Source organism: Cervus elaphus, chromosome 30, assembly GCF_910594005.1.
Source record: "Cervus elaphus chromosome 30, mCerEla1.1, whole genome shotgun sequence".
Classification (NCBI taxonomy): domain Eukaryota; kingdom Metazoa; phylum Chordata; class Mammalia; order Artiodactyla; family Cervidae; genus Cervus; species Cervus elaphus.
In genome coordinates, this window is record NC_057844.1 from 33,939,339 (window position 1) to 33,958,353 (window position 19,015).

Below are 19,015 nucleotides of genomic sequence, written 5' to 3' on the forward strand. Positions count from 1 at the left end.
TGAAAAGTATTTAAGTCAGCATACCCTCCACCTTTCAAGAGTACTTCATAAATAAAAGCAAAACATCAAAACCACATAAAACATCAATTTCCAAGGTTTAAGTAATTGCTTTGGGGGTTCAGCTCTGTTCGATAAGCAATTAAGTAGAAAGTGAAATCTTAGAACAATGTGTGAAGCCAATTCCTATTTTTTGCTTGGTTCCAACCTTCACCTGTGGAGCAAAGTCAGTCAGCAAAGACTTCCAGCTTCCGACTGGCCAGCATGGGGACTGGGTCCTGGGAAGGATGCTGGGTAGAGTGGATGGACTTTGCCATCAAGGATGATACAGAGGAGCTCGGGAGTCAACCATGAAGATAGATGTGATGCAACCTAACCAGCTCATTCCCCAACAGAAAAGTCAGTGCAGCGTTGTGGGGCTGAGAGGGGCTGGACTTGCCAAGGCAGGTGGGGGGATGTGAAACAAGAAAGACAGGCTTCCGTGATATGAAACCTTCCTGGGATAAACAGTAATGGAAAAGAATATGGTGGGGGGGGCGGAATGCATATATTCTATTCTGCAGGACAGGGTGACAATGAGACCACCTTCAAAATCACCAAGTGCTGGTTTCCAACAGAAATCAGAGCCCTACCCCTTCTTATGCAATGTAAGGTTATTTATTTATTTATTTATTTATTTTTGGTGATTTATATCTCCTGGTCTCCCCAACTCTACGACAGGAAATGAGAAGCACAATACAGCCTGTGGAGTGCAAGTATCATAATAACAAGAAATTGAGGGCAAAAAGTGACCACTGGCACTGATGCCATTTTGCAAAGATTTCACAAAAATGTATTTCATCATTTACAGGCTACATAAGCCTGGCAAAAAGATTTTAGAGACAATTCACTTTTTCTTTTTTTTTTTTTTGACAATTCACTTTTAAAAAACAGTTTGTGGAAGTATAGTTGATTTACAATGATGTGTTACTTTCTGCTTTGCAAAGTGATTCAGTTATATATATTATTTTACATATTCTTTTCCATTATGGTTTATCACAGGATACTGAATATAGTTCCCTGTGCTGTACACTAGGACCTTGTTGTTTATCTATTCTATACATAATAGTTTGCATCTCCAATCCCCAAGTCCCAATACACTCCTCCCCCACCCTCACCCCTTTGTCAGAGACTATCTTCCAACTCTTGCTAAGCAGAGAATACACCTCAGATGTTATGACAAAGCTGTATCACTCAACCACTACGCTACTCAGTACATCAGAAACATTATTCCATGGACGTTTGTGGACCCATTTTTAGGCTAATTTTTTAAATAGTCAATGTATTTCAAAAAGTAAACAGGATATGAGTTTCTCAAAAACCCTAGGCTTTCTTATTGTATTCATTTTTTCTAATCACGATATCTCAAGACACCAAAATTCATGAGGTCCCTTACCCAAACAGTTCAAAAGAACAGGTGGTACATAATCAATCTGTCTTCAACCACTGTGTGCAAAAACATATTTGGCTGTGAAGAATGTTAAATCAGTATCTGCAGACTACTTATATAGAAGGGATTATGAATTAAAATCAAGTCAGCTAACTTTCTTATAAAGCAATCCAAAAATAAATAAATAAATAAATAATAAAGCAATCCAATATTCCACAATCCTTAGATGTCATGTGTTGGTTTCTGTAAAACATTTATTTTACTTGATGGCAAACACCAGCACTGTATTAAAAAATAGTTTCTTGTCTAGGTTAAGTGTATGAGTGAAACAAACCTTTGCAGCACTATATTGTGTCCATGAACCATCCAAAGAAAGACCATCAAATGGACCACAAAAGTCAAAATACATTGTCCTCAGAAACTGGAATTAGAAACATGAATAAATGGTCAGTAGCTGATTAACATCAAACTTTCTCAACACGTCCTCAAAGTTCAACATGAGCATGCAGTTTTAGAGTTTTCAGGTACAGTTTTAAGGGCAAAAATATGGTAGATAACTTCTCCAACCCTTCTGCCTTATCCAACAGGTGTTCATTTGTAAGCAGTAAGTGAGAGTTTCTGGTATGGGGAAGGGGTGTGCATGGACACACGTTTACACAGAATGGAGGAAAGAGACTGGTTAAGACATCAGAAGGAATGTCCCATGTTGTTATCTTTTGCCTTGGAGTTTCCTGACTGCAAAATAGTGACAATATTTGGCTTATAAACATGGCTGACTCATATCAAGACCTCCATATAGAGAATAACTGAATCCACATACACACACACACACACACACACACACACACACATGCCTTCCTGTCCTTAAAATTATTTATCTTGAAACATCTAAGGAAACAGAATGAATAAAATGTTACTGAAATCGCAGCAGCAGTGAAATCCTGTGACAGCTGACAGGCAAAAAAAGGAACACCGAGAGAAGTCCATGTTTCTGTCTGCCCTCACCATGGTTGTTTCATGAAATACTTCCATTTATTCTGATATATCAACACTAGAATGATTAATGAACTCTAATTTGTAATGGCGACATTAAAAATTCAGGCTTAACTATTCTAACAGAGATGGAATATTAAGGAAGTAAGTATACACTACTCAGTCGACAGCCTTCCTCTTTTCAAGTAAAGAGCTCTATTTTTAAACTGTCAGAGCTCGGTAACACATTTCATATGCTAGACAATACTTTCAAAACCTCCACCCTTTGCAGGAGCAGAAATAAAGGAGGAATTTTTTGATTCCTTAAATTATCCAATTTAATTATCCAATTTAAGGAATAATCCCTTATGTAACTGAGTCAGGCAGAAGGGTCTCAGACAGGAGTGATCGCTGTCACTTGTCCCTTTAAAAGCCTTCCTGAAAAAAAAAGCCTTCCTGGCTGCGGCCAACACTCCGCTGGAGCCTGGCCCTTCCAGGCACTCAAGCATCATCCACATGGTTTCTGAAAGGCACACACGTGGCTCCGAGACTTTCTGCCCTTCCAACATCAACTCCAACCCAGCTCACTGGTCACCTGCAGGCAGCTTTCCCCCGCCCCTCAGAGCCACAGGCCACCCCCTAGCCCACCCCATCGTACATCACTCCTGACAGAAGGGGGCTCACACCCTCCCTCGTACAGACCAACACAGGCCTGGAAGCGGCACTCAAGTCTCCCTTCAGTGATCAGTCTATGGCTGCTGAGGCTGAATGGGCAGGACAGGTTTTCCCCAAGAAAGAGAATCTAAAGCAGATGGTTCCACCGGGGAGTGCTGGAGGAAGTTTTACAGCTTATGTGTACATGCGCCTCCAAAAGTACGCTTTACTAACATTTACTGAATGTGTTGACACTGGTACCCCCAGCTGCAAGGGGAGCACCCTAACAGTGCGGGTGGGGTGCTGTGGACTGAACTGTGTCCCCTGAATCCACAGGTCGAAGCCCTCATCCTTGGCAGATGGGGCCACTGGGAGGTGATGATGCTGAGATGAGGTCATGAGGCTGGGCCTTGGGATGGGACTGCCGCCTGCGCAGGAAGGGACCCGAGAAAGCCTGCTCTCTCTCTCTCCTCACCACGTGAGAAGGAGGCTGTCTGCAAGCCAGGAAGAGAGTCCTCCCCAGACCTTGACCCTGCTGGCCCCCTCACCTTGGACTTCCAGCCACTAGAACTGTGAGCAAATGCATCCCTGAGGTGTAAGCGCCCAGTCTACGGTGTTCTGTCTCAGCGGCTGAGATGACTTAAGACAGGGAGTAACAGAGGGACCCTCCCTCGTCATTCTCTCTGCTTATCACGGCGTGTTTCAGTTTCCATGTCCAGCTAGGTGCATGGATGATTAATTTCTCTCATTTCAACCCAACTAACCCTCCCAAAAAGAACAAGGGGCTGAAGGCTGATGCAATGAAGCAAACTGCAGACTGAAAATGATAAACTAATGACAAGCCCACAGACAGCAGAACTGGCACTTCTAGGAAAGAAAAGCTCTTCAGAATCATGTTTCCAGGTTGTGTTAGCATAATTTAATCCAATCTGATAAATCAGCCCAAAGTATTTAAAAATCAAGAAAGTTACCAATGATATGGATTGACACCCACAATTCTTAACCAAGAAATCTTGGTCAATACATGTTGGGTCTTCAGATAACTGTAACACACATCAAGTCAAAGTGTTAGTCACTCAGTCACGTCCGACTCTTTTGCGACTACATGGGCAGCCAGCCACCAGGCTGTACTGTCCATGGGATTTTCCAGGCAAGAATACTGGAGTGGTTTGCCATTTTCTTCTCCAGAGGATCTTCCTGATCCAGGGATTGAACCTGGATCTCCTGCATTACAGGTGGATTCTTTACCACTGTGCCACCAGGGAAGCCCGGTAACACAGACAGACAGATAGTGAAATAGACATAGTACAGGTTCATGGTAAAAAGTTTTACTGATGGGCCATGTGATCAGAAAAGTGTGGAGATCACTGATACAGATGCAGAGCTGATGTGAGAGAGGGAGGGCCCCTCCCCAGATGTCATCCTATCTCAGGCAGGTCTGAAAGCCTGAGCCAGCCAACACTCTCCAGGAGCTTGTGGAGGATGAATACCGAGGATACAGAGAATAATTTCTCTGAAGGATGAATCACAGCATCCCAAACTCAACCCCAAATCTCTCCCTAATTACATCTAATAATCCACCTGCAATGTGGGAGACCTGGGTTCGATCCCTGGGTTGGGAAGATACTTGGAGGAGGGCATGGCAACCCACTTCAGTATCCCTGCCTGGAGAATCCCATGGACAGAGGAGCCTGGTAGGCTACTCCATGGGGTCACAGAGAGTCGGACACGACTAAGCAACTAACCACAGCACAGCGCAAGGGTAGCTAAAAGCCTACAGTCTGAGTTGTGACGAGGCTTTCATTTAGCAGAAAAGGGTAGATCAGCATTTAAATGATCAAACTCAACCTCACAATTTCAGGAAATTTCTCTGCAATGGTCAGCCCTCGCCTTTTGTTCTCTGGAAGCATTGTCCCTCTTGAAAGGGCTGCTGATTGGCATTTCTGAGTAAGCTTCTGCTGTCTGTTGAGTGATTCAGCCAGAAGTAGTAGAATGAACACTTAGATGCTACTTTCTAGATCACTACACAAAAGCTCACAAGACTGAACTCTGACTGCACCATTTTCTATAGCCCACAGTTCTACTTTTTCAACTTCAATACAGCTAGAGCAGACGTTATGGAGACAAGCTCCAGTACTGCCAGTTAAGGGGATGCTGTCTCCCTGTCTGGACAGCATCAGGATAAACGTGTGAAGATAGGAGTCCAGTCTCCCTGACTACCTCCCCTTCAAACACACAGCTCTCGCCAATAAGGACCCAACACTTCCCATAGCATCCAACAGAAAGATTAGAGTTGACCATTTAGTTCCTAATCTCCCAGACAGTTCTTGTTCATTTTTAATATATTTTTATCCTGAGATAAGTTTATAGTCACAGAAGTTACAAATATAGTACAGAGCTGCCATAAACCTTCACCCTGCCCCCATGTCGGTATCTTCAATCACCAGAGTATAATCTAGATCAAATTAGATCAAAACTAATATAATGGCATCAGCATAAGAATACCTCAAATTACAGAGTTCAAGTTCACTAGTGTTACATACATTTAATCGAATGTTACTCAGTCATAAAAAAGAATAAAATAATGCCATTTGTAACAACACGGATGGACCCAGAGATGATCATACTAAGTCAGAAAGAGAAAGATAAATACCAGATGATATCACTTATATGTGAAATCTAAAATACAACATGAAATGAACATATCTGTGAAACAGAACAGACTCACAGTCATAGAGAAAAGATTCATGGTTGCCAAGGGGCAGGGGGTAGGGGGAGAGGGGGATAGATTGGGAGTCTGTGGTTAGTAGATGCAAACTATTATATATAGAACAGATAAACAACAAGGTCCTACTGTATAGCACAGGGAACTATATTCAATATCCTGAGATAAGCCATAATGGAAAAGGACAGGGAAAAGAATGTATATATATGTATAACTGAATCACTTTGTGTACAATAGAAATCAACACAACACTGTAAATCGATTATACTTCAATTAAAAAAAAAAAATTCCACTGCTTCTTCCAGTGTACCTTTTCTGTTCCAAAATCTGATTTAGAACTGATACTGCATTTAGTTGTCACATCGTCCTAGTCTCCTCCAGTTATGTTAATTTTAACTTGCATTTTTCACAAATCCTGATGCTTCATTCTTTTCATGGGTAAAGATCAGAAGTGCTAAGTTCACAGAGGATGTTACGAGTTAACAAAATCTGCGATCAGGAATGAGAGGAAATAAGTAAGTGACCAGAACTGAAACCCAGCACCTTTCCCAGTTTTTACAGATCAGAATGGCACAGACGTTTTAGTCTGTGTTTTTAGTTTTGAAAAATATTTAGTTTTGAATATTAAATTCAAAACATGCACCAGATCTACCCATACAAGGTCAACTTGATGGAGAAATCACCCCAGTCAACTCCCCTAGACATCTGCTGTTTCCTTAGAAACAAATACAAAACTGGCCCAAGGCTGACAGGGTTTTCTGTTTCTAAAAATAATATATTTCAAGAAAGCTCAAGTGTTTGATTACCAAACTATACAATGCCAGAGGCCCTGAGCTTGAATGCTTTTGCCTGCAGAATGCCTCAAAAGCCTTGTCCAGTGGTGCAAACCTGGTAAGAGTTCTAATTACAAGCAGCTTCTGTGGCCTTAATTGCTACTGGCTTGTATAAAGTAAGGATTCTCAGTATACTGTGACATTCATGTTCAGGAAATATAAGATAGGAGTGCCTGGTTTGGAGACTAAATATATGGCTCCAAGGGCTTCCCAGGTGGCACCAGTGGTAAAGAACCTGCCTGCCAATGCAGGTTAGATGTAAGAGATGTGGGTTTGATCCCTGGGTCTGGAAGATCCCCTGGAGGAGGGCACAGCAACCCACCAGAATCCGGTATTCTTGCCTGGAGAATTCCTGACAGAGGAACCTGGTGGGCTGCAGTCCATAGGGTCTCACAGAGTCAGATACAACTGGAGCAACTTAGCATGCATTCATACGGCTCTAAATTAAAAAACAGTGAATGGTAACTATGTGAACAGATTAGCTAAACTGTAGCTTTTCACTACATAAATCAAATCTCATTTTGTATGTCTTAAATACATACAATTTTCATTAAAATATTTAAAATAAATTAAAAATATATTTATATTGGGGTTCTCTGATGATTCAGATGGTAAAGAGTCCATGTGTAATGCAGGAGACCAGGGATCGATCCCTGGGTCAGGAAGATCCCCTGGAGAAGGGAATGACAACCCACCAGTATTTTTGCCTGAAGAATCCTATGGACAAAGGAGCCTGGCAGGCTACAGTCCATGGGTTCACAAAGAGTCAGATATGACTGAGCAACTAACACTTTCACTTTCTAAATACATACAATTTTCATTAAAAAAATAAGTAAACAGAAAAATAAAAAGAACATTAAATGGAAGAAAATCTTGGTCATTTGAAAGTAGGTAAATGCAATGCTTTCAACATAATCAACTATTTGGGGTGAGGAGGTGGCTGGTGTTGCACATTGAATTTACTTTCTTTCGTTGGCCAAATTCTATGGAAATGATGGGAAGATACATGCAAAGGAAGTTGGGATTAACATATACATACTACGTTATATGAAATAGATAAATAACAAGGTGCTACTATAGCACAGAGAACTCTCTTCAATACTCTAATAGCCTATTAGAAAAAGAACCTGAAATAGAATAGATATATGTTTCTGTATAGCTCTTAATCAACTATTCTTGATAAGGGTTTTTATATACCTTCACCAATCTTGACAAGGATAACTATCTCAAGTGAGATCTGTAAACCATGGTTCTTAATACAACAATCTGTACGTGAATCAAAAGGAAGTTAGAGTTGTTAACAGCATCTTGGTATTCTTTCTCTATTAAACTGTAAGCACCTTCATTGTGAGACCAGATCCCACTTAAATTCTGCAGCAGTAGCCGCCCAGGAAGAGTCACTGCTCCTCGAAGTCCTCCACGGTCTTAGAGCTGGTACCGTATCATCACTTACCACCCGTACTCATGCACAAAGTGCTTTTGAACATGATTCTGTTCTCTTCACCACTTAAGACAAAAATATCCTCTCAGACATCAGGATCCCAGCAGAATATTATACAACTATGATGCTACAAGACCTACCACCCTGTACTCAATTCTCCTTTCTATAAAGGCAAAATTCTATTTCAATCTTATCCTGGCAAAACCAACAGAATATTCGCATGAAGTCAATTTCTTTCAACACAAAGGAACCTAAAGCAATGCAATAGCTTGGCAAAGTTCAAGTTACTGCTTTGATGAAGAGTTTTCCTACCTAAAACTCCTACCTGAAGTGAATGACTCATTCAAAACTGAGTATCTGTAAACATTCCTAACTTGCTTTGAAGACCTCATTTCAAACACTGGAGAAAACCATCTGATAGCCTTGATACTCACTGTTTTACATGGTGTGCTGACATTCACATAAAAAGATTGCACTGAACTTGATGGTATAAACATTGCCCATTCCTTTGACCAATAAAATCATGAAGATATTTTCTGGAAAAAAATTTAACTTGAAACATTTAAGATATAGATACATGAAATTAATTATTCTCCATCAAGAATAATTAATACCAAGTTTCTCTAAATATCAAACTTTCTATAAGCATTTAATATTTAACTTAAAATGCTTAAAGGACATGGTATCATTCATATAAAATATCCAGAACAGGAAAGTCTACAGAGATAGGAAGTAGGTTAGTGGTTGTCTTAGGCCTGGAGAGAAAGGGACTAGGATATGACAGCCATGGGAACAGTTTATTCGAGAAATGACAGAATGTTCTGAAGTGGTGGTGATGCATGTACAATTCTGAATATACTAAAAGCCACAAAACTGTATCCTTTAAATGGGCGAAATTATATGGTATGTGAATTATCTCTCAATAAACCTGTCCAATTTTAAAGGCGATGTGATTGTACACTTCAGAAAAGGAATCTTATAAAGTAGATATACGTATAATCGTACATGTACAGATGTAATAATTACACTGCAAAATCTACCCATTTCTGGATAATGGAAGACAACTATTGTCTTCACAGTTAAGGTCCTAGAAAAATCAATCCCGACAAGATCCCCTGGAGGAGGAAATGGTAACTCACTTCAGTATTCTTGCCTGGAGAATCCTATGGACAAAGGAACCTGGTGGGCTACAGTCCACGGGGTCAGAAAGAGTCGGACACGTCTGAAATGACTTAGCACACAGCACACACACAAGAAAAGACCATGTTATGTGTCTCTATAACTATGATAATCTATATTCACTGGCTTCAGTAATGGAAAACTTCATCCTACCACTGCTTCAGGTCAAATTAAATGCTGGTGTCAAGTTTCAAGAACAAGGTTAAGAGAGACATCTGTTCACATAGCACAGACCCTCCCAGAATTTCAGGAAACAACTTGGAATTTGAGTCACGACAACTGGCATTCCCCTGGGGCCGCCAAGGCCACAGTCAACCCAGGCAGTGAACTCACTCCCACTAGCCTGGTGGCGCCTTCTCCTTGGACAGACACACCAGTCCAAATGCTAACCCCAGACCGTCCATCCCTACTCTAATGGTACCATCCTGCCGTCACCAACCTCCCCAAACACCCAACCACCATATCCCTTCCTGGCAAACTCCAGTCACTCTAGCGAAGTCAAAACACCAGCTGCCCACGAAGGTGGTCAAGAGCAACTGTCACCATTACCAGGTTCCAATCCAGGGAGGCCCTGGGATGGGGGAAGGTGAGTGACAGCTGGGTCCCAGGGAAGACCAGCCTTCGAAAGGGCAGAGTGTCAAATATGCCAGACAACCCCAACACCCTCCTCCACCAATCACGTGGTCCCTTCTTCTCAAAAGCCTCAATTTAGATGCAGACTGCCTGGAATGACACTGTCTGACCCACCAAGAAAATCCATCAGTGTTTTCTCAAGAAAAAGCTATTAAGAAAAAGAAATCCTTTATCAACTCCCTTTAATGAAAATATCCCTTTCAGTAGCTTTATCAACTTTCAGCAAACATTCATGACCAAGATAAGAAGCCTTATTTTTTTTAATCAGTATTTTATAAAATGAATGGTCCAGTGCTGAAACAATGTTGCTCAACATTTTATAAAATCCTTAAACCATAATGCCAAGAAGCTTTAAAATCAATTCTTTAATGAACTATGAGTCACATTACCATTAGTAATTCCTAATTAAATAAAGTCAAGATAAAGTAAAAATTGGAAGACCGTATTCTAGGACAGCAGGCAACACACCTTAATTTCTAAAAGCCTATTCCATGTATTCTGAAACCGATTCTCACAGTATAAGCCATGAACTCAGAAACCGTATGAACTGTAAGAATATTTAACTAATTCAATTGTACACTCACACATAAGGAATGATTGTGTCTACCTACTTTATTCCTCTTTTTATTCCTATTTTTTTTATTCCTATTCCTTTATTCCACCTATGGTATACTCCCATTTAGTCCTCCCCCACTCCAAAAAAGTACAAATGAAACTGTATATCAAGCAGCCACTGGAAATCTCTGATATAAAAATCAGTCTCAAAAGTCAGTGAGTCTTCAGACATACACAACAAACTTATGGTCACCAAAAGGGAAAGATGGGAGGAGGGACAAATTAGGAGTTTTGGATTAACATATACACCCAACTATATATATATATAATAGATCTAACAAGGACATACTATATAGCGTAGGGAACTATATTCAGTATCTTGTAATAACCTATGGTGTAAAAGAATCTGGAAAAGGATTTATACATATACATGTATATATAGAGCTGTGTGTAGAACTGATTGCTTTGCTATACACCTGAAACTAACATTGCAAATCAATTGATACTTCAATAAAAAATAAATGAATAAAATTTTTTTAAAAGTCAATGTGAGTCAATTAAAGAACAGGTTGTGAGACCCCATTACCTAGACATTTAAAAATCTTCACCTTCCATGGAAACTAGAGAATTTAGACAAAAAACAAAGACTCCCCAAAATAAAAAAAAAGACCCCTATTTCTTTCTCCCAGCTTTAAGCATCCACAAATGAATACTGAAATTAAGGAACTAGTCAAAAGACTCTTGAGAGTCCCTTGGACTACAAGATCAAACCAATCAATCCTAAAGGAAATCAACCCTGAATATTCACTGTTGCTGAAGCTGAAGCTCCAATACTTTGGCCACTTGATTCAAAGAGCTGGCTCATTGGAAAAGACCCTGATGCTGGGAAAGATCAAAGGCAAAAGGAGAAGGGGATGACAGAGAATGAGATGGCTGCTTGGCATCACTGACTCAATGGACATGAATCTGAGCAAACTCTGGGAGATAGTGAAGGATAGGGGAGCCTGGTGTGTTGCAGTCCAAGGGGTCGCAAAGAGTCAGATGTGACTTAGCAACTGAACAACAAAGCAAAAACACTACTTGAAAACATCTTAAAGTTAGAAACACATGACAAAGTCTGAGGAAATGGAATTATGCTGTCAATGCAGGATTCTGGATGGTGTAGGTGTGTTTCACAGGGTCATGGATCCATCACCCCACAATGAAACCCCACGTACATTACAGTCTCTCCCCTTTTCCCAACCTCCTCCTCCACCCTAGAAACCACTAGTCTATCTTCTGTCCCAATGGATTTGCCTCTTCTGGATGCTCCATATAAATGCAATCATACATGAGACCTGTTACTGGCTTTTCTCTTAGTACAATGTGTTCAAGGTTAATCCATGTTGCAGTATTACATTCCTCTTTGTGGCCAAATGACATTCCACTGTATGGACGTACCGCATTCTGTTTATTCATTTGTCAGTTGATAGACAACTGGGTTGTCTCCCCTTTGGGCCACTTTGATGAAGCTGCTATGAACATCTGCACCCAGTTTTGTGTGGATGTGTGATTTCCTTCCTCTTGGGTATATTCACCTCGAATGGCTGGATCATATGTAACTTTACATTTAACCTTTTAAGAAACTGCCCAACTGTTTTTCAAAGCAGCTGCACCACTTTCCATTTCCGCCAGCAATGTAGGAGGGGCCCCATTTCTCCCCATTCTTGCCAGCACTTGCTACTGTCTTTTTGATTAGCGCTATCCTGGTGGGTGAAGCAGTAACTCATATGTGCGCTGCTCTGCATCTTAAACCAAACCCACTCATCCTTGAATTTTGGCCTCAGTTGTTCTTCCAAGCTACACATTTAAGTAAAAAATAGGCCCCAATGGCCATTCTTAAAACCCAAAATAAAGTCAGGATAATCTAACACTCTTTTAATAAGTGTCACTTCTGCACAGGATATGCACCATTATTTTACCCCCAACCCTATGAAGCTGCAATAACGCCCAACAGCCAGGCCTTTCTGAATAAAGATTTCAGGCTAAGTTCAAGTGCTAAGGCTTCAGGGTGACACAACACACAACAAAGTTTTAGCCACAGCTTTCAAGAGAGAGCTCTGGACTGGGATTCAGTTACGCACACACACAGTACTGGCAAACCTGACCCATCATGACCCTTCTCTGCACCTGAGCACACGGTTCGGAGCCACTCACAGAACCACATCCTCTGAAGTCCCTCCCAGGGATAAAGTTGTCGAAGCCTGAAAGTTTAATGAAATTTGCAAACAGGCCAGCTTCCGTGCCTAAAAGATTTAGCTTTGCACAGCACAAACACTTTGAGCTCAGCAGCCAGACAGGCTGGGTTCTATGTCCAGCTCTGCCACTTGGTAGCTAAATGGCCACAGGTCCTTTAACATCTATCTTCCTATGTCGGTTTCCTCACATGAAGGTAAGACTGTCTTCTTCTAGAGGTGATGAGGTTTCATAAAGCTAGTGTAACTAAAGCGTCCAACAGAGCTGCCGGCATAGAGCAGGCATCTAAATCTTAGTGTTCATCCGTCTTCCCGCTAACTCTGGGCAAAGTTTCCCAGAAAAGAAAGCCTTCTTAACAAATGTTCTGGGCATTGAGAGCTGAATGCAAGTTCTTGTGACAAGAGGGATCCATTATAAAGCACTCTGCCACATTACAGTCGGCAAATTGCTAAGGAGAGCTTAAAACAGGCTTAAATTGTCTCTAAAAAATGGGCTTAAAAACGGGATGGGGGAGTTCTTGGGAGGGCACTCAGGGATGAAGAGAGAGAAGAAACCTTATTTTTGCCAGGACAGAAGCCTACAAGCATCCTTCAGGCTCACAGACAGCCTGCACACAGAACCAACGCAAAGGACAGAAGGATGAAAGGTATATTCCCACACCCCAGTGGGAAACGCGGGTATAGACTGCCGGGCTTGAGTGGGGAGGGGAGAGGATGGGGCTGGAGGCCGCAGGGACACGGGTTGGGGCTGGCTTGGCTCCTGCGGGGGTCTCGGAGGAAGCCAAGCCCCCTCCTATGGGGGAATTAATGAACTGCTCCGACTGGGCCGCCCTCGCCTACCTGATCTGGTTGTCACAGAATTTGTTGAGATGCGGTTGGTTGAGGTAAATGGTGCGGGCTGGTGCGTCCAGCTGGTCTCCAACAGACGTGGCCCGGGACATCTCATCGTCTGCCTTCTTGTAGCCCGGAGGAGGACGGACAGGTCCTGCGGAGAAGAGGCACGGGCAGAACGCAAAACACAAAGAAGTCACGCAGGGCAGCGGCGGCAGCACCGGCGGGCGGGGACTAGCTGCAAGGATGCTCCGGGCGTCGCGCCACCCAGTCCCTCCGCTGCCCTGGAGACGGGCGCCGGCCCCGCCCCGCCCGCTGGTCCCCAGGCGGAGGAGCCTCTCCGGGGGTGGGAACCTCGGCCCCGCCCCCACTCGTCCCTCCCCCCCTACCTCCCCCTCCCCTCCTCTCTCCATCCTCCCTCCCCAAACCTGCAGCCCCTGCGCCAGACCCGCAGGCTCGGCGAGGATGGTGAGGGGCGCACGGCTGGAGGCAGGGCCCCCGTGGACTGCGGGGATGTGGGGAACAGAGACCAGAGCCTCCCCTCCCCCGGGCGAGCTCCCCCTCCAGGCCCGGAGACCGAATTCTGGAGCTAGGCTTTCTGGCTCCTTTGTGCTTGGGAACCGCGAGAGGAACCGCAAGGGGGTGTGCCCTGCATTCGGGCCCAGGAGAAGGGGCACCTCTGTGCTTCAAGATGAAATTCCCAAACCTCAGTGCAGAGCCCTGCACCACCCCCCCCCCAGCTTAGCCTGCACAGACCAGCAGATGCCCCTGGCCACCTGACCACAGAGCACTGCCCATCCCAGCTCAAGGGTACAAGCGAGCCTTACCCCGAGCCTGCATCCCAAGTCTCTGTGGTTAAGACCCAAGCCCCTCTGTCTCATTAAGACTCGATTTCAGCCATACAGCTAACCCTTTCTTGGGCTAAAACTCCCCACTCACCTTCACTTGAGGAGGGGTCAGCAAGGGGAATGATCACATAACCATTACTGAAACCACTTCCCTGGGCTTACCCCCCAACACCACCACCCCCCACACACACACACCTCCAACCACAAGGCAGTCTCCCTCCCTGGACAGGGCAACCCAGCTTGAGAACTGACCTTCAGGGAGGAGGCCCTGAAGTCCAGGCTCACAGAAATAAGTGCCCTGCAGGTGACGGAGGCCTCTCTCCTTTTCCTTAAATCTCAGCTGGGCTTCCCTCGTAGCTCAGCCGGTAAAGAATCTGCCTGAAGTGCAGGAGACTCCCGGGTTCGATCCCTGGAGAAGGAAATGGCAACCCACTCCAGTATCCTTGCCTGGAAAATCTCATGGACAGAGGAGCCTGGTGGGCTGCAGTCCATGGGGTCGCAAAGAGTCGGGTACGACTGAGCGACTAACACTTACTGTGCTCTAGTACCTGCCGCACGTCCCACCTATAAAGGAAACAGGTGTCGCAGAACTTAGGTAACAGGCATCTCACTTCAGACACAGCCACTTCATGCTCAGAAACGTTTTGAAGTAGACAGTTTGAGCTATGTAAATTTATCACCTTTTTCAAGTGATTAGAATCCTGTTACAATCTGCATCCTAAGATGGGGACACCCCAGTGTAACACTGGCTATTGAGGGTTGACATGCTCTCATGGGACATGCTCACAACCGGGTCCCTGGTCACAAGCTGGGTGTAGGTCTGAGTACCCGACCCCCCATTCTCAGATCACCCCCTGTAGCCCTCACTGTCTGGCATCCCTCTGCTCTACTCCCTGCTTGTCCACAGGGGGCAGCAGAGAGCAGCAGGACCTTCAATCCGGCTGGACCTCAGAGGAGGCTGGTTTTAAAGCATTTGCTGATTTAAGGCCGACACAGGATATTTTTGAAACCAGCCTATACAAAAGTGCTGCTTTCCTCTCTGCCCACTCACCCCACTTTGTTCTCCTCCACAGCCGGTGTCATCATTACCTGACATTATTTATTTATGGTCTGTCTCCCCAAGGCCAAGAGCAGAAGCTCCAGAGCAGCAGAGACTTGTTTTGTCTACTACAGGGACCTGGCGCCCAGAACAGTGCCTGGTACATGAAGGGCACTTGTATTTGCTGGTTGAGTAAGTCATGTAAAGGGTCGCTTTGAATTCTCCAGGCAGAGATGCGGTGATGGGCAGCAAGGGCACAAGCCCCACACGCTCCTGTGGGCAGAGCAGCTCACCTGGTCTTCGTTCAGTGGCTTTCAACTCTGGCTGCAGACAATCACCAGAAAAGCTCTCACAATTAGCCAGTTCCTGGGTCCAGCCCTCACCGATTGTGCCTCTTGTTTTTAAAGCTTCTTAAAGTGATATGAATGGGTAGCCACGGTTGGGAATCCATGGTGAGATGCAGGTGAGACCACAAAAACAAAAAAGCTGGCTCCTGCTCTCAAAAGTGTTAACCAGCATAACCCCAGTTAGCAGTGACTAGGACCAAGTGACGAAGAGGGGACCTGAAGGGGCCAGCGGGGTCAGAGGTCAGCGGCCACTTTGTGCCAAGGGCGGAGAGCTGGTCAGAACAATGTGAGGGTCTCAGAGCCTTAACCTCTGGGCCAGGTTTACAGTAGGGAAAAGGAGGACAATCTGGGTGAGGACAAGAAGACCTCAGACAGAGGCCCCGTAGACAAAGTGCATTGGGTGGGGGGCGGGCCAACTGAGAATGGCAAAATCCAGCGCTGAGCATCCAAACCGGGAAATAATAGACAGGAAACTCAGAAAAATAGTCAGTGGCCAGACTGTGGATGATTTTAACACCAGGGGAAGAAACCTGAACTTCATCTGAAGGTCAGATGAACCACAGACGGTTTCAAAGCAGGAGACAAGCGTACCTGAGGCAGAAAATGAACTTCACCGTTGAGGAGTGAAAGTGAAAGGAGCTCAGTCGTGTCTGACTCTTTGTGACCCCATGGACTATATAGTCCATGGAATGCTCCAGGCCAGAATACTGCAGTGGGTAGCCTTTCCCTTCTCCAGGGGATCTTCCCAACCCAGGGATCGAACCAGGGTCTTCTGCATTGCAGGCAGATTCTTTACCAGTTGAGCCACTGGGAAAGCCCAAAAATACTGGAGTGGGTAGCCTATCCCTTCTCCAGGGGATCTTCTGAACCCAAGGATCAAACCCAGGTCTCCCGCATTGCAGGCAGATTCTTTACCAGCTGAGCCACAAGGGAAGCCCAAGAATACTGGAGTGGGTAGCCTATCCCTTCTCCAGCAGGTCTTCCCAACTCAGGAATCAAACCAGGGTCTCCTGCATTGCAGGCAGATTCTTTACCAGCTGAGCTACTGGGGAAGCCCAACCATCTAGAAGCAAAATGATAAAAGCATCTATTGCATGGAGAAGGGGGAAACAATGGACATGAGAAACAGCTCAAAAGAAAATTCTGTGTGACTTCTTTTGGACAAAATGTGTGGACCAGAAAGAAGAAGAAATACTGGATAACTGAGGGTGTGAAGAGAAGACTGAGGCCAAAAAAAAATCCCTGATAGAAATAAGAATGGAAACAAATTTTCCCTAATAAGTATTTCAATGTTGGATCATAAATATTGGGGTGGAAAATTACTGACACAATTGGTGGAAAAAACATGAAGCAAATGATTTCCCAAGTACATGTCATCTATCAGGCCAGCTCACCTTTCTATACAACTACGGGGCCAAATCTGGAATTTTAAGTAGAAATACTGTCCCTACCTCCTCATCCCACCTCCAGGACTCAGATAACCTTCTTCTAGCTCAGGGGCTGCATCGTGACCCAATCCTGCTTTGGAGAAAGACATTAATATTTTGAAAATAACTAACATGATTTGTTAAAAATGTCTTGCCTAAGGAGAATGCTGTACCATATATAGCAAAGCACATTATGAACAAGGTTTCAAATTCAGACTTGTGAGGTGAATTCTGAGTTAATGCACTAGGAAAATACCACCGTATAAAATCAAAGTGTATGTTTACAACTCCCCCATATACAGAAACCTGGTGTCAGCAGGAACTCAGGAAACATCTACTGAGAAAGAAGCCAAAGTAAAAGGAAAGAACAGACTCAGATGAGCACAGAGCAACCCAGATTGGGCAATGGACAGCCAGGGCCATGAGGGCAGGGGCTCTCTCTAGTCCACGACTCTGCCCCTGTCCTCCTATCAGCTGGGTACACAAAGGGCTATGCAGTTATGTGGTCCGAGTTGACCCAGTAAGAGTCTGCCTCCTGGAAACTTTGACATGGGACCCAGGGAGATGATTTGTTTTTCTGTTAATCTGTCTTATGTCAATTTGATTACTAGATCAACTGGAGAACCTCCAAGGACAGAAGGAGCATTTTTCTGCCTTTTCGCATGCAAAGTTTTACTATCACACAGAAAGAATTCTTGGGAAAGACTCTTGCCTTCCTAAGTCAGAAGCCTGTTAAAGTGATAAGGCTTTTGGCAGCACTGCCACCCAGCTCCGTGGGAAGTGTCAAGCCTCGGCCACTGTCGCACAGTCAAGAATTCAGCTGGTCTTAGTCCTCGCTTCCCAGGGGGAGGCTCTGGCCCCCTGGAATCTCCCAAGTGATAGGAGTATCTGTTGTTCATGTTGGAACCTTTTGAGCACACCTGAGTTTATGCCAATGGGGTGACTCCTGTGGACCCTGGACAGTCTTAGGATGGGGGCTAACCTGCCAGGAGCACCGTGTGATTGGAAGGCTGGGGATTGAGCCAGTTGACATCAGCCTGACCTCCTGGATGGGAGCTCAGGGGGAGACATGGGGACTGGAGACCTATACACAGGAGTCCCATAAAAATATGAGGCCCAAAACTCAGCCAGGAAATTGCAGCTTATGTAACATCCTGAGCTAAGGGGGCAGGGGGGTGTCAGGACACGAAGGAAGACCTTTCACGGGAAGCAGAGGAGTTTGGGAAACAGAGGTCGCCCTGCACCCTGTTATGCAGGGAAGTTTCTCAGGTAGAAAGTTATCTCAGATGAAAGTTCAGTCATGTGGCCAATTAATAACACCCGTGTAATGAATGGGCTTCCCTGGCTCAGTGGTAAACAATCTCCCTGCAATTCAGGAGACCTAGGTTCGATCCCGAGGTCTGGAAGATCCCCTGGAGAAGGAAATGGCAACCCACTCCAGTATTCTTGCCTGGAGAATTCCAGTTTCTTTTTTCATGAAATCCCAATAAAACTATGAACACCAAAGCTCAGGTGATGTGTCTGGAGAAAGCTTCCCACAGGGAACCTCCCAAGCCTCACTCCATCTCTATAGGCTAGTCCTGATTGGTACCCTGTCCGATAAAACTATAATCATAAGGAGATCAAACCAGTCAATCCTAAAGGAAGTCAACCCTGAATATTCATTGGAAGGACTGATGCTGAAGCTGAAGCTGCAATACTTTGGTCACCTGGGTCTCCCATATTTTTATGGGACTCCTGTATATAGGTCGGCAAAGAGCTGACTCATCGGAAAAGACCCTAATGCTGGGAAAGATTGAAGACAAAAGGAGAAGGGGGCGACAGAGGATGAGATGGTTGGATGGCATCATCGACTCAATGGACATGAATTT

At 44.4% G+C, this 19,015-nt stretch overlaps 1 protein-coding gene across 1 annotated transcript in view; it reads right to left on the reverse strand.

Annotated features, from left to right (window-relative positions):
- LOC122686919 (phospholipid-transporting ATPase IB) overlaps window positions 1–19,015 on the reverse strand; it is a 442,214-nt gene that overhangs the window by 367,885 nt on the left and 55,314 nt on the right. Inside the window, exon 2 of the mRNA XM_043892282.1 lies at window positions 13,493–13,637. Coding sequence (XP_043748217.1) covers window positions 13,493–13,637 — 145 coding nt within the window. The remainder of the gene's footprint in view (window positions 1–13,492; window positions 13,638–19,015) is intronic.